This window comes from Saimiri boliviensis, chromosome 11 (assembly GCF_048565385.1).
Source record: "Saimiri boliviensis isolate mSaiBol1 chromosome 11, mSaiBol1.pri, whole genome shotgun sequence".
In the NCBI taxonomy this organism is placed as follows: Eukaryota; Metazoa; Chordata; class Mammalia; order Primates; family Cebidae; genus Saimiri; species Saimiri boliviensis.
The window spans coordinates 1,522,849-1,536,777 of NC_133459.1; the positions used below are offsets into that span (position 1 = coordinate 1,522,849).

Sequence of the window (13,929 nt, forward strand, 5' to 3'; positions counted from 1 at the left end):
ACCCCTGAGACCGTCGGCAGTGCTCAGCCCTTCCCAGAGACCCTCCTGGGGTAGGTGGCTCTTCTTGGCTGCAACCTCGGGGCTCGGGGTGTAATGACCTGAGGGTCCCTGTGGTGGTGGGGCAGCTAGCCAGGGAGCATTTGGCTCTGGCCCTAGGGGTGCAGCGACCCCTCAGTAGGAGGAACCCAGCCAGGAGGGAGGGAGGGAGGAAGGGTAGGATGGACGGGGTTGGTCGCTCAAGCCGCTAGGGGAAGAGCCAGCAGCCGAGCCAGCGTCCAACCCGCCTCCCCTTCTGGCCTCTGAGTGGAGCCAGCTCCTCGCCCACCAGAGACCCAGGCCCAGGTGCGCTGCCTGCCTCCACCCAGCAGAGGCCTCTGGGCCCCGGGCTGGGCCGCCAAGGGTTAAGCGGGCGGGGCTCTGCAGGAGGGGCGGTCCCGGCGGCGGCCCCGCCCCACCCTCCCCGCGCCTTCCTCGCGGGCGAGGCAGCTTGTGGGGCTGCGGTCGGCATGGGCACTGCGCGCGGTCTGCCCCTGCTCGGGCTGGGGCTCAGGGGACACCGGGGGCCAGCGCGGGGCCCGGGGCCCCTCGGGCCGTGCCGGTAACTGAGATTGGCGCCCACCAGCCATGGAAGAGCCTGGGCCCCCGGGCGGGCTCAGCCAGGACCAAGGTAAGGGGGCAGGTGGGGTCCCAGGGAGGGAGCTGTGATGGGCCCCGCGGGGAGCCCAGGGCGGGAGCTGTTCGCTGGTGACCCGCTGACCCCTCGTGGGCAGTGCATGGCCCGCCCCTCTCAGCAGGGTCTCCAGGAGCGCGGCTCAATGACCCCATTACCTGTACATCCCTCTGAAGAGGTCCCAGAGGAGGGGTGTTGCCCCCCCGGCGCCCCACCCTGCCTCATCTGCCCATGCTGACACCTCTCAGCGCGAGGGTCCGCTCCCTGCAAGGGGTCCACACAGTCCAGGTGGGCGGCGGGGAGGTGCCCTCAGCCACGCTGACACGGGTCCTGACCTGCAGCCCGGCCCCAGCAGATGTGCACTCCCTGGGGGGTGGCAGGTATCGGGGTGCCAGGGGCTGTTGGGCTCCGGCCTTTGAGGCCCTGGGGGCTCTCCTGGCCCAACCCCACCCCGACCCCTCATCCAAGTCAGCAGAGGTGGCCCTGAGCTCCGGTCAGCACCATGGACAGGGCAGCTGCTGCTTTCTCTGAGGGTCAGGATTCCCTGGAGTCACAGGCAGGCCCAGCCCATCCCGCTCTGGGTTGGAGATTTCTTGCTGTGATCCGTTGTGCTTTCCTGACCTGGGAGTCGGGCATTGCCCTGCGCAGACAGAGCAGAGTGGCTGGAGTGGCGGGAGCCCTAGGGCTGTTCACAGCAAGCGCTTCCGAATGGTGAAGGGCGTCCTGGGCAAGCCTCTTCAGCACGGGTGGGGCAGGGGCTCCTGCTCCCCAGCACAGCCTAGCTCTGGGCCAGGGGTGGGGAGAGGAAAAGGTGAAGCAGGACAGCGGCTGTGGTGGCAGCAGGAGTGGCTCGGGCTGGATACCAGGAGGAACTTCATAGGTCTCCAGGGAGAGGAGCTTGCCTCCGGGTGGCTTGGATCCTGGTTGTTCTGCCCTCTGACTGGCGTGGACACGTGGGGTGGGGCATGGCATCACTGCTGGGCAGACTGGGGCTGGGTTGCTGGTTTTTGCCGCTGATGAATTATGTGACCTCACACAAGGGACTCTCAGAGCCTCCACAGGTAAGACGGATAGCACGGGGCGCTTTCACGGGGTGGCTGTGAGTGTTCAGAGCCAGTGTGTCTGCAAAGTGGTCATGCCATGCCTGGCCCGTGCAGCTGCTCCAGGGTGCCCGTCCCCTCCCCTGCCCTACCCCCAGGCAGAGGTGCCCTCTCTGAATGGAGGACAGCGTGGCAGGTGTGACCAGGCCTGCTGGGGCACACACTCTGTCTGTAGGATGGGTCCCTCCAGATGTGCCCACTTGCTGACCAAAGTCCTGATCCCAGGGCTCTCCTGGGCATGCTGTCCCTGGTTCCTGCCTGTCTGGCCTGCAGAGAGCTCCCTAGAGTCACTGCCCTGTGCTGGCTGCTAGGCTCAGGACGCTTGCCTGCTGTGGACAGAGGGGCTAGCTGCTGCCACGTGGCCCCAAAGCCCCAAGTTCCGGGAGACCCAGTATACCTGGAGTCTGCAGCTGGCCAGGGAAAGGCCTAGTCTTAGGAGTGGGCAGTGGTGGGAGTGGCTCTGATCCCACCATCCGTGCCACCATCCTAGGCAGAGGGAGGAGACCCAGCAGCACAGTCCTTACAGACTCCACGTGCCTCCGAGGATGGAGCAGATGGGCCGGTGTCCTGGGTCCAGCCCTCCATCTGCACAGCTAATGAGCTGATGACGATGGCATCCCAGTTCCTGGCACTTTCTCCTGGAGAAGCCGTGGGCCAGCCCCTGCCCTGGCAGTGCCCTTTGCTGGGGCAGGTGTGTGGAGGGGTCCCTGGGGCCCTCTCGGGGACCTGGACCCAGAGGCTCCACCTTCATTGAGGGTGGGCTGGGGGAGGGGCTGAGGGAGGGGATGAGTAATCCAGCGTGCCTGTTTCTTCCCGGGATTTTGCTCCCAGCGCTGTGTATGTGGGCTCCCGCCGGCTGGACAGACTTCCTGTGTGGGAAAGGCAAGTGGGCGCCGGCCTCCCGGGTGGGGGCAGGTGGGGTTGGTGGACACCATCTCAGGACAGGATGCTTCCTCTGGCTCCTGAGAATTCACCCACATGGGGTGGCCCCAGGCATGGGGCATCCATGCTAGCTGGGTAAAGACCCCAAGAGGGGGCCTTGTGTGGCTGATGGTCACTGAGACACAAATGAGCTACTCCGGTGGGGCTGTGGAGCTCCCTCCAGCTCTGCCCAGAGAGCGGCACCTTGGTGGGGACCACAGGGGCTCCTGCAGTAGCAGGTCCCAGGCATCAGGGTGCAGCCCTGACTTGGGATGGTGCCCACACTGTCCTGGATGTGCGTCCCTTCCTCATGCTTAGACCTGGCGACCCAGGGACACACCTCCGAGGGAGTGAGTGGTCTTAGTTTTACATTGATCAGGCCCCCATTGGGGAGCTGACCAAGGGCTGGGTTTCAGGCAGCCCAGTTCTCAGGGGCAGCGCTGTGCCCTTCCTGGGTCAGCTAGTGTGTGGGTAGGGGCCGGCCCAGGGAGCGCCTCACTGGCCTGGAAAAGGCAGCAGTGGGAGACAGGGCAGCTGGCCCAGCCCTAGGGCCAGCTTGAGCAGGGAGATCCAGAGAGGGGCTGAGCAAACTGTACAAGATGCCAGAAACTTCGGGCAGAGAAACTCGGAGGGCCAGGCCATCTCCAGGACACCGACTCTCTCCAAGGCTCTCTGCGGGAGCATTTGAGGGGCTGTTGGAGAAGCAGCTGCCCGGCCTGCCGGTGGCCTGGGCTGCTCTGGCCGGGAGGAGCAGCTCTGTGCAGGACGGATGCAGTGGGCTGGGCCTTCTGTTTCTTCGCCTCCTTTGTGGCTCCGTGCCTGCTCTGCCTGGCGGCCCGCCCAGCTCCCACTGCCCCTCCCGTGTCTGGCTCTGCGCTGGGGGCAGGGCTGGCTCCGCCCATGTGGCTCAATAACCCTCCCCTTGGAGCTGCAGCCCCCTCCCCTCACCTGGCAGGAGCTCCCTCTCCCAGCTGGCAGGCCGGGCTCCATCTGGTGACTTTTCAGGAAAGGCCCCCCCCACTGCTGCACGAGCCTAGCTCCCTCTGCAACTCCTCCGGGGTACGCTGGGCAGTGGCTGGGGTGCCCTGGGAAGTGCACCTGCCTTCAGAGAGCCCCAGGAGAGGTGGGGGTGATGCCCTGGCTGGCCATGTCCTGCTCAGTGGGGGCAGAGAGGCAGCTAGGGCCTCACAGAAGCTAGTGGCTGGTGGCAGGGACAGGAGCCCCGAGGGACACACAGAGGGGACACTTGCAGGAGGGGAAGCTGTGAAATGGTCTATAATAGGATCCCCTTCCTGATGGGGCTGTCAAGTGCGATTAATACCGCCGCTGTGAGCTGGGCTGCCGCCAGCTGGGGACGGCCGGGGACGGTGAGGAGGCAGGAAGGGGAGCCCACATTGGGAGGGAACAGACCTGGCCTTGGCTGTCCTGGAGGAGGCTGAAGAAAGACCAGGTGTTGGGGACCCCTTGGCCGTAGCTGGCCGGCTGGAGCGTGTGGAGGCCTGGGCTGGGCAGGCGCCCACTGGCCCAGGAAGGGGCTGCTCTGGAGGGAGGCTCAGGGCACGGGGCCCTGGCCTTGGGGGCTGTCCTGTCCACTCGCCACTGCTAACTGCTCGGAGTGCCCAGTGACTGCAAATGCCTGATGAGGGGCACCTTTCTGTGGAACTGGAACCCTGCCTGGGGGCTTTGGACACCTGTGACTGTCACAAGTCATCCCGCCCATTCTGCACACCTGCTGGCCGGATGACAGAAGAAAGGTGTCTGTTGGCCCTCCCTCCGGAGCCTGCAGGAGCCCGGTCCTCCTAGCACCCACTGGCCCACCAGGGGAGCGTGAGGCTGGCTGCTGTCCTGCCCTTGCTCTGTCATCAGTGGAAGGTGGAGGGCAGGCCGGGCAGCAAGGCTGATGCAGCGTGGCTGGCCGTTGAGAATCTGTCCCCACCCTTCAGGGCGCTGGCCGTCCCAGCTTCCCCAGGGCTCTGAGCACACTGACCAGGAGCCACCACGGGGGCAGAACACAGCCAGGCCCCCGGGCCCCCTCCGGCCCACTCCTCTGCTGAGCTGAGCGCTGCCATGGGGTCAGGCCCTCTCCTCGACAACCCCCCGCCTCCCGCCGAGAGCTGGAGTGGCCACCACGGGGAGCCTGCTGCAAGGAGAGGGCAGAGCACCTGTCCTGTGGTGCCCTCCAGGTGTGCCTGGGGGTGGCCCCGGCCCCACGGGCCCCTGGCACCTGCCCTTGGTTCCTCTGCCCTTCCTGGGACCCCTGGGCCCCTAGTACGACCACTCTGGGGTCCTGCCTGAGGGAAGGCTGGAGGCACAGACTCACACTCCTGATCAAATAAAAATAGTTGGGGAGGAGGCTCCCAGACGTGCGGGGGGACAAGTCGCTTCTCTGAGACGTTTAAATAATCTCCGCCATATGTGTGTGGGCCTGGCCCTCCCTCCCGTGCGGCGCGGGTCCAGGGGCCGGGCTGATCCCCAGTGGGCGCTATGGCTGGGGCCAGGCGGCCACTTCCTCCTCCCTCCCTCCACCCGAGAACAGGCTCAGCCCCTCTTGCATGCTGGGCCAGCTGTGGGGGCAGCATGGGAGGGGGACGTCGGGGCTGCGGAAGGGCCGGGGCCAGGAAGGGCTGCAGGAGCGTCTGGCCCTCACACCTCACTGCGGCTGGCGTTCTGATGGGTGGGGAGGCCCTTTGAAAGGTCCTGGTGAAAGGCAGCCAGCCTCGGGAGAGGAGGGGCTTACAGGCAGCCAGAGCCCCCTCTGGACCGGCCTGGAATAGGTGGGCCCCCCACCCACCCCGTATGTGCTTGCGAAGAGAAGGGGCAGGGGCCCTGTCGTGGGAGGGGCTGTGGCACCCAAAGGTGCCCGGGTGTGTGTAGTGTACGCGCCGGCAGGCCTGTGGGCGTGAGTCGTGGGTTTTGCTGGAAGACTCCATTGATTTTCCAGCCTTCCCTAGGGGAAGGCGGAGATGCTGAGCCACCAGCGGCCTGTTGCTGACAGCATCCTTCAGGCCGGTGCTGCCTGCTGTTAGGACAAGATCGATCTCCGCCATCAAAACGAAATTAAGCCAGCACCGCCCTGGCTTCCGACAGTGTGTTCTTCCTCCTCTAAGCAGCTGCTACCCGCCTGGTTCAGGCCTTGGGAAGAAAGGGAGGGGCTGCAGGAGCAAACTTTTCACAGCGGGGAAACTGAGGCACAGAGACAGGGAGGACCACCCAAGGTCAGGAACAGGTCTGGGACCCCTATTTCCTAGCAGCTGGTAGGACCAGGCAGTCAGGGCGAGGCCGTGCAACCCGTGTGTGGGGGCCGAGCCCAGGGGGTCACAGGTGCCTTCCTGGGTGTCACTGTGGGGCCCGAAGAGCCCTCCCGTGGACTCTCCCCACGTGGGGTGTGGCCCTGTCCACCCTTCCATCCGCCCCTCTGCCCGTCCGTCCATCCGGGTGCATCTGTGTGGGAGGCTTCTCCCGTGTGGGCGCTGGCTCCTGTCACCTCAAAGCAGGCCTGCTGGCCTTAGCCGCCCTGTCCTGCCTGTCCAGTCCCTCCCTGTCCACCTGTGTCCAGCCAGCACCCTCTGTGTGCCTCACAGGGACAGAGCAGGGGAGAAGGACTATGAGGTCCTTGGCCCAGGGATGTCCTGGGGGTCAGGTAGTGCTCTGAGGACTGGGGACCCCCACTGTGGTGTGCAGGGACCACGGGGAGCAGCGGGTGAGCCAGGCCCTCCCACCCCTGTGTCCTCTCCCCCGAAGAGCCTGTATCTCCCCTCCGCTCCCCCACGGAGCCCCTGTCTCTCCCTGACCAGGACTCTCAGCTTCTACCATGGCAGGTGCAGGTCCGCCTCTGGTGCCGGCCCACGGCCAGGTGCGGCCCTTCAATCCCACCTGAGCCCCGGCATCAGGTGTCTTGACTCCGGCTCACGGGAGGGGCCGAGGCAGCCTGGGGGCGGGTGTGGAGCATGGCTGAGGGCTGGGCCCTGGGTGGAGCTGCAGAGCAGTGTGGCTTCCTCGGCCTCCCTGTGAGCTTTCGGCCCCTGGCTCAGGGCAGGCAGGGTGAGCGTACGGCGGGTCCTGGAGGCTGTGGGGCCGGGCTTGCCTGGTGGCACGGGCGTGACCTCGTGGTGGGGGCTGGGCTGGGTCTACCCATAGGCAGCAGGTGGAAGGTTCTTAAGTCGCTGGGCTTGGGTCCGTCCCATGTCCCTGGCCTGGGGTGCCCCCAGCTTCACTCAGCAGCTCTGGTTGTGTGTCTGCCCGACTTTTGGAGGGAGTGTGCTATCACTGTGGTCCTCAGGGCAGGCAGGGCAGCCTCCATCGAGGCCATTCAGGAAGGATTAGCCCGGCCTTTCCGGCCCTGTCAGCGGAGGATTAGGCTAGGGCTGCTGGGGAGGTTGGGGGCCTGGGGTGCGGGAGCCTGGGCCCCACATTGGGGGTTTGGGGCCAGAAACAATCTGTGGCCCTTCCCAGAACCCCTGCTCAGGCGATGGGGCCTCTAAGCCCCAACCCCAGCTGATGGGTGGGGGGGACCAGCTAGTGGCTGAGAGCTCAAAGGAAGGAGGAAGGGAAGGAGGGGGAAGAGGCCCAGCCTTGGGGTGCTTTGAGGAGGGGTGGGTAAGAGGCAGGAGCACCCCCAGCTGGGGCCAGGCCCAGGGTGAGGGGAGAGCAGGTGCGTCCTGTGCCGGGAGGTCCCTGAGGTGCATGAGGGAGAACTGGATGCCCCTGGTGGGAGTGGAAGCCTGCAGTCTGGCGTGGCGAGGCATCGGTGGGCTGGGACCCTGGGCCGGAGCCGGGGCCGTCCGGTCTGCCTCCTGGCCCCGGAGCTGCCTCTGACACAGTGACCGTGCCCCGAGGCCCTGTCTTTCTGAGGACGACCAGGACTCCAGCCTCTCTCGTCTCCCCGGCTCATGGCTCCCTAATCTAATTCCACGGCAGAGCCCAGAAATGCCTGCTGGCCTGCTTCCGCCGAGAGCAGCGGAGCCTGTGAGCCGGCCCCTGGCGGGTCTTGGGTTGGCTCTGGGCTGAGTGCATCTCATCTGGCCGGGCATGGCCCTGGTCATCAGCGGTCAGTGCAGAGGCACGGCCATCTCCTCAGGGGCCGCCTCCTCCCATGCCTGACTTTGGCCCCAGGGCTCTGCCAGGATGCCCAGCCCTGGCCCCTTCCCGTCCTGGGCTCCGCAGGCTAAACTCCTCCCTGGAGTGGGGAGAGGAGGGCAGTTCCCCGGGGTCTTGGGGTCCTTGTTGCTGGAGCCAGTGCAGTTGGGGCAGTGGCTGGGAAGAATGGCGGGGCCCCCCAGCGTGGCCATGCAGTGTGGGCACGGTCAGGACACAGGTGGCTGGTGTTCAGTGGGGTCTGCCCACCCTCCACACCCATAGCTGCCCCTGGTGTCCCCGCCTGGACTTGGGGATGGGGAAGCCCGTGCTGTCCTGCGGTGCCAGGCCAGTAAACAGGGTGGGTGTGTGGTCCCAGTGGCAGCGGGACCTGGGGTCCTCACCTCAGTGAGTGGGAGCTGAGATGGTGCAGTGGGTCAGCAGGAACCGCTCAGAGGCCCTCCTGAGTAGGGATGTGGGGTGAGGGCAGGGACCACTCCAGGCCAGCGTCAGCGTCCATGGCACAGTGGGGAGGCCTATTCCACACAGGGTCCCCGGAGGCCCGTGCCCCACAGGCCTTCCAGCTGTGTTCTCCAGGTCCCAGGAGGATCCCCCTCCCCTGTTGGTCCTGCTCTGTCCCGCAGCCCTGAGTCGGGTGACCTGGGACCCTTGGGAAACGCTGTTACCTCCCCAGTGTCCTTCTGGCCCAGCCGGGGGTTCCATCAGCCTAAATCCTCGGCCAGCTGGTCCGGAGCTGGGATTAGCTCAGGGATTGGGTCAGAGGCTGGGCGGGGCGAGGGCCTGAGCTCCCCAGCCCTGGGATGCGGCAGCCTCGGGGACTCCTTGGTGGCCCTGGAGGATGGGTGGACTGGCCTGGGAGCTGTAGGGACAGCAGGTGACGGTCAGACCAATGCCAGCCAGGCCTGGCCACAGCCCTGTGGGGGCTTTGGAGGTCCCTGAGGAGGAGGAAGAAGAGGCGGAGGAGAAAAGGTCGTGCCCTCAGCACTTGGACTGCCTGACCTCTGCAGCCTGAGGGCCGGGGGACCTCTGTGGTCTCCGTGAACCAGGCCAGTGTCAGGGCATGTCTGGCCCCTGGCCCTCCCCTGACAGCCGGACCAAGGGGACGGTGGCCTGGCTGGCGGAGGTGCTCCTCTGGGTCGGAGGAAGCGTGGTGTTGTCTTCACAGTGGCAGCTCGGCCCCCTGGGTAAGAAAGGGCAGGGGAGCGGCCTGGGCTGAGCGCAGGCCCTGGCGGGTGGGGGCTGCCCCTGGAGGTGGAAGTGCCAGAAGCCTGTGGCTCTATCCCACCCCAGCACTTGACTCCGCCTCCCCCGCCCAACTCTAGGGGTCACGTGGGTCCGGCAGCATCGGCAGGCCCTGCCTCTCAGCCGCTCAGAGGCGCCCTCAGCACACCTTGGTCTCCCAGGTGCCTGCAGGGCCTGGGGGCTGAACCCAGGGGGAAAGATTGGGGGAATTCAGTGGCTCCAATGCTCTGTGCTCTCACTGACGGGGTCCCTTGTGCTCTGCGGTTGGTGGTGCTTGCAGCCCAGGTGGCTGGGCGGGCTGGACATAGGGACCCTTGCCATTAGGAGACTCTGCAGAAGAGACAGGCTGGGCATGGCTGGGACGCCAGAGTGTGTGTCTGGGTGGCCCGCGGAGGGCGGAGCCTGTGTCTGGGTGGCCCGCGGAGGGCGGAGCCTGTGTCTGGGTGGCCTGTGGAGGGTGGAGCCTGTCTGGGTGGCCTGCGGAAGGCCCAGTCGGGGCTGACCCGTCTTAGGTCTCTGGGTCCTGCCTTACTCCCTCCCACATCCTTGTAGCCACCCTGTGTCTTCACCACCCGAGTGCCCCAAAGAGCCCAGCCCCTCTGCCATGCCTTCCATATCTCAGTTCCCCTCTGCTCCTGATCACCTAGTAGCTTCCCCAAGGGGGCCTGACCGGCACTGCCCTGGTCCTCCACAACACCCCCTGGGGTCCCTCAGCCTCAGACGTGGGGTGGGGTTAGCCACCTCTGAGCTTTAGCAGATGGTGCACATGGGCCCGGGGCTTTCTGTGAGCAGGTGCTCAAGGCCCGAGGGGGTGGGACCAGCCTGTTCCTGGGCTGGGGCGGCTGAGTCTGGCCTGGACTCCCTGGAGCCTGCAGCCCCCTCCCCTGGGACAAGCAACAGCAGGAGGCCGAATGGATGGTGAGGGGGGCAAGGGGGAGGGAGAGGAGAAGAAACGGGACAGGAGCCTCAGGGAGGGGAGGGTTAGGAAGCTCGGATCCAGCCTGCAGCCTCCCGAGTCGGTACTGCTGCACAGGCCCGGGACTGGGCGTTCACGGCACTGCTCTTGTTGCTCATGGAGGGTGGGGGCTCTCCTGGAGATGCCCCAGGAAGGGACGCAGGCACTCGGGAATGCGACTATCTGCTCCCAGGAGCCGCCTGTGGCTGGGGGCAGGGGCGGAGGCAGGGTATGGGGTTGCTGTCCATTGGCCCACCCTGTGCCTGGCAAAAGGCCTCCACTCACTGTGGGCCCGGACAGCTGGGTCCAGCCGCGTCGTCTGTCTGGCCTTGTGCCTGGCCTTCCCACTGTTGAGTTCAGTGCTGGCTCTGTCAGAGTGGTGGCTCTCAGGGTCTCCGGCCCAGTGCCAGTTCCCAGGTGGCTGAGCAGGGTGGGGAGCAGGGCCCTGAGTCCCCAAGACCATCTGGGGAGGAGTGGCAGGGCCCAGCTGGGCTGTGTGACCCAGACATGTCGGCACTTGGGGTGGAGGTGGCTGTGGGCCCTGGCCTTTGCCCTGTCACCGGCAGGGTGGTGTGGGCGGAATGAGTGATGTGAGGAGTGGCCGTGCCTCCGCTGACGGCTGTGTGTCTCCCGCGTGCAGTGGAGCGGTGCCTGGGTGCCATGCAGGAGGGAATGCAGATGGTAAAGCTTCGTGGCGGCTCCAAGGGCCTGGTCCGCTTCTACTACCTAGACGAGCATCGCTCCTGCATCCGCTGGAGGCCCTCTCGCAAGAACGAGAAGGCCAAGAGTAAGTGGGCGCCCTGGGGTGGGGGCAGGCTGGAGTTCCTGGGGGCACACGGGGTAGGGAGCCTCTCAGAGCAGCTGCTGGTGGTTGAGGGGTGGTGAGACCCTAGGCCTGGACACCTCTGGCTCAGTGGCCTTGGGGATCGGCAGTGACCTCTGGGCTATAGGGTGGGAGGGACCCAGCCACCCTGCCCGCCTGGCTGAGCTGCCTGGAATTCAGTGGGGACTGAGTATGGCTGTGCCCTGCCCTGTGCTGAGTGCTGGGCTGGGAGGAGGGGCATAGCATAGTTCATCTAGCTGGGGAGGTCACAGCTCCCCATAAACAGAAACGACCCCCACAGGGGTGCGCTGATGGGCAGGCATTGGCCCAGGCAGCTGCTGGGACGGGGGGGTTGGAGGGAGCAGGGCCTGCCTGAGAGGGAGACTGCAGCGGGTAGGCAGGCGGGGTTGTGGCACACGGAAACAGCGTGGGGTCCCCCAGGTTGGGGAGAGACATGACAGTGTTTAAGGGCTGGGAGCAGGGCGCAGCCAGAGGTTGCCAATGGTGTAGCCACCTTGGGCCCCTGGAGAGAGCTGTGCCTCGGAGCCCCCAGGGGACCTGAGGTCACAAGAGCCTCGATGCACCTGAGTGCAGAGCTGGGGTCCCTGGAGGCGAGGTCCCACCTGCGGCACTGGAGCCCTGGAGGTGGCCAGGGGATTTCTCTGAACATGGGGACGTGCTGGCTAAACGTTCAGCTCTGGGCTTGTTGGGCACTGGGGGCTGCAGGTGTGTGTGTGGGGGGGTGGACGCTCTCCCTTGTGGGTGGGGGACTGTGTCTTTTCTGTAGGAGCAGGGGAAAAAGGGAGCGGCTTGGTCAGCGGGGGTGGGGGGCTGTGCATTCTCACACATCTTCACCCTTTGTTCTTGAGCCCTGCGGAGGGTGACGAAGAGGTGGGTGAGGAGCTCCCACCTGCTCGGTCACTGCTGCCTTGGGGCTGCCGGCAGAGGAACGCTGGGCCCTGGGCGTCCTGACCAGTGCTCCCTGCCCACCCGGCAGTCTCCATCGACTCCATCCAGGAGGTGAGTGAGGGGCGACAGTCGGAGGTCTTCCAGCGCTACCCCGATGGCAGCTTTGACCCCAACTGCTGCTTCAGCATCTACCACGGCAGCCACCGCGAGTCGCTGGACCTGGTCTCCACCAGCAGCGAGGTGGCGCGCACCTGGGTCACCGGCCTGCGCTACCTCATGGCCGGCATCAGTGATGAGGACAGCCTGGCTCGCCGCCAGCGCACCAGGGACCAATATCCTTGGGCACTGAGTGGGCGGGGCAGACCCCAGGAACGGCCCCTCTTGGCTGCTGGCCGTGTGTTGGGGAGGGGGCCTGCCTTTGCTGGGTCCGTGGGGAAGGGGCCGGTAGCCTGGCATCCCCCATTCCTTCCTCCCTAGGCCGGAGGGTGGGACGGTGGGGCTGGACCCGTGGATTCCTGTTGGCCCCTAACTCGGTACCAAAGTGGCTGAAGCAGACGTTTGACGAGGCGGACAAGAACGGGGACGGCAGCCTGAGCGTCAGTGAGGTCCTGCGGCTGCTGCACAAGCTCAATGTGAACCTGCCCCGCCAGAGGGTGAAGCAGATGTTCAGGGTGAGTCTTCGCGGGGTCCTGCCCGGGCTCCGGAGCCAGGGCTGCACTGGGGCTGTGGCGGTGTGGCTGGGGGCCAGCCAGCCCTGCCTGAGCTGGAGGGACCCTGGCGGTGCCTTTGAGCTGCACAAAGTGGCCGCCTGGCCAGCCGTCCCACAGCCTGTGGCAGGCGGGCAGGCGGGGGTCTCCCGGTGACTCCTCTTTGCAGCTGGCTGGAGGTCTGCTCTACCAGTTCCAGGGACAGTGGTCAGGGCACCTGGCACAGGCCCTGCCAGGTGAGTGCACTGGGCATTCAGGGCAGGTGCCCAGATGAAGCTGCAGCCCCTTCCCGGGCCCCCAGCCTCACAGCCTTGAGGGGGGTACACTGGCCTGGTGGGGCGCAGTCTGACATGCTTGTTACTTTCCCCACGTGACCCTCGCCCAACCACCCTGATGATAGGAGTTATGAAAATGCAGCGTTCAGCTGAGCTGCCGCCTTTATTGTCTGTAATTAGTTTCTGTTTCCGGAAAGCCTGCTGGGCTGGGGGAGAGGAACTCTGCCCGTCAGCAGGTCCTGGTTACGGGTGGCGCTGACTGAGCTGGCAAACCAGGCCCGGGGGCCTTGCTGCTTTGCTGTGTCTTGGAAAGAGGGTTCTGTGGGCGCGAGCGCCAGGCCCTGGGGTCTCTGACATGCACACATGCGCGCATACACACGTGCACACACACACGTGTACAGGCACACACGCTCGCATACACACATGCTCACAGCCTGACACCTCCGTGTCCAGCCCCTGCCAGCTCCTGCCTGCTCCAGCCTATTCTCACCGTATATGGCTGCTCATGCCTGGCTGGAGCAAGGGAGGCTGGACGCTCGCGGCGTGGGGTGTGTGCCTGAGTTAGGGGTCAGATGCTCGCAGTGTGGGTGTGTACCTGAGTTAGGGGTCGGATGCTCACAGACACTCTCTGGGGACTGCTGGGGGCTCATAGGCCCCTCCTGAAGGCCCCAGTGGGGACAGTCTGCCTGGGTCTTGGGGGCTGGCAGGGATCTGAGTCTGCACCTCAGCACCCCCTTTCCCTGCCTGCCTGGGCCGGGCCATCCCCAACCAAATTTGGGCTCAGGCAGCTCTGGGGCCAGCAGGCCCTTCCACAGGGTTGAGGCTGTGCCAGGGCCCGGGCCGCAGGCTGGCTTAGGGTGCGGGCTCCAGAATGGTCTCTGAGCAGGATGAGACAGAGGCCCCTCACTGAATCCAACGTGAGTGGGTGCAGCTTCTGGGGCCTAAAGGTCCAGCCTGACCTCCCCGAGGGAGCCCCAGGCAGTGGAGGGGGATCCTGAGTGTGGGCTGGCAGGTGGAGGTGGGGGAGGGGTGCTGGCAGGTGGAGGTGGGGGGGTGCTGGCAGGTGGAGGTGGGGGAGGGGTGCTGGCAGGTGGAGGTGGGGGAGGGGTGCTGGCAGGTGGAGGTGGGGGGGTGCTGGCAGGTGGAGGTCGGGGAGGGGTGCTGGCAGGTGGAGGTTGGGGAGGGGTGCTGGCAGGCGGAGGGGGAAGCCTGCAGGTCTGGCTCTGGAGAGGA

The 13,929-nt window shown here is 66.0% G+C and overlaps 1 protein-coding gene across 2 annotated transcripts in view; it reads left to right on the plus strand.

The window, feature by feature from the left end:
- Positions 1–476: 476 nt before the first annotated feature.
- The window catches only part of PLCH2 (phospholipase C eta 2), a 36,758-nt gene continuing 23,305 nt past the window's right edge, over positions 477–13,929 (plus strand). The window contains exons 1-4 of one of the 2 annotated variants that reach the window (XM_074379948.1): positions 477–667; positions 10,623–10,769; positions 11,803–12,056; positions 12,257–12,385. In XM_074379948.1, the coding sequence (XP_074236049.1) occupies positions 625–667; positions 10,623–10,769; positions 11,803–12,056; positions 12,257–12,385 (573 nt within the window). In that variant the 5' untranslated portion in view covers positions 477–624. Of the gene's footprint in view, positions 668–7,965; positions 8,970–10,622; positions 10,770–11,802; positions 12,057–12,256; positions 12,386–13,929 lie in introns of those variants that run through there. The other variant, XM_074379947.1, reaches the window with a different exon arrangement.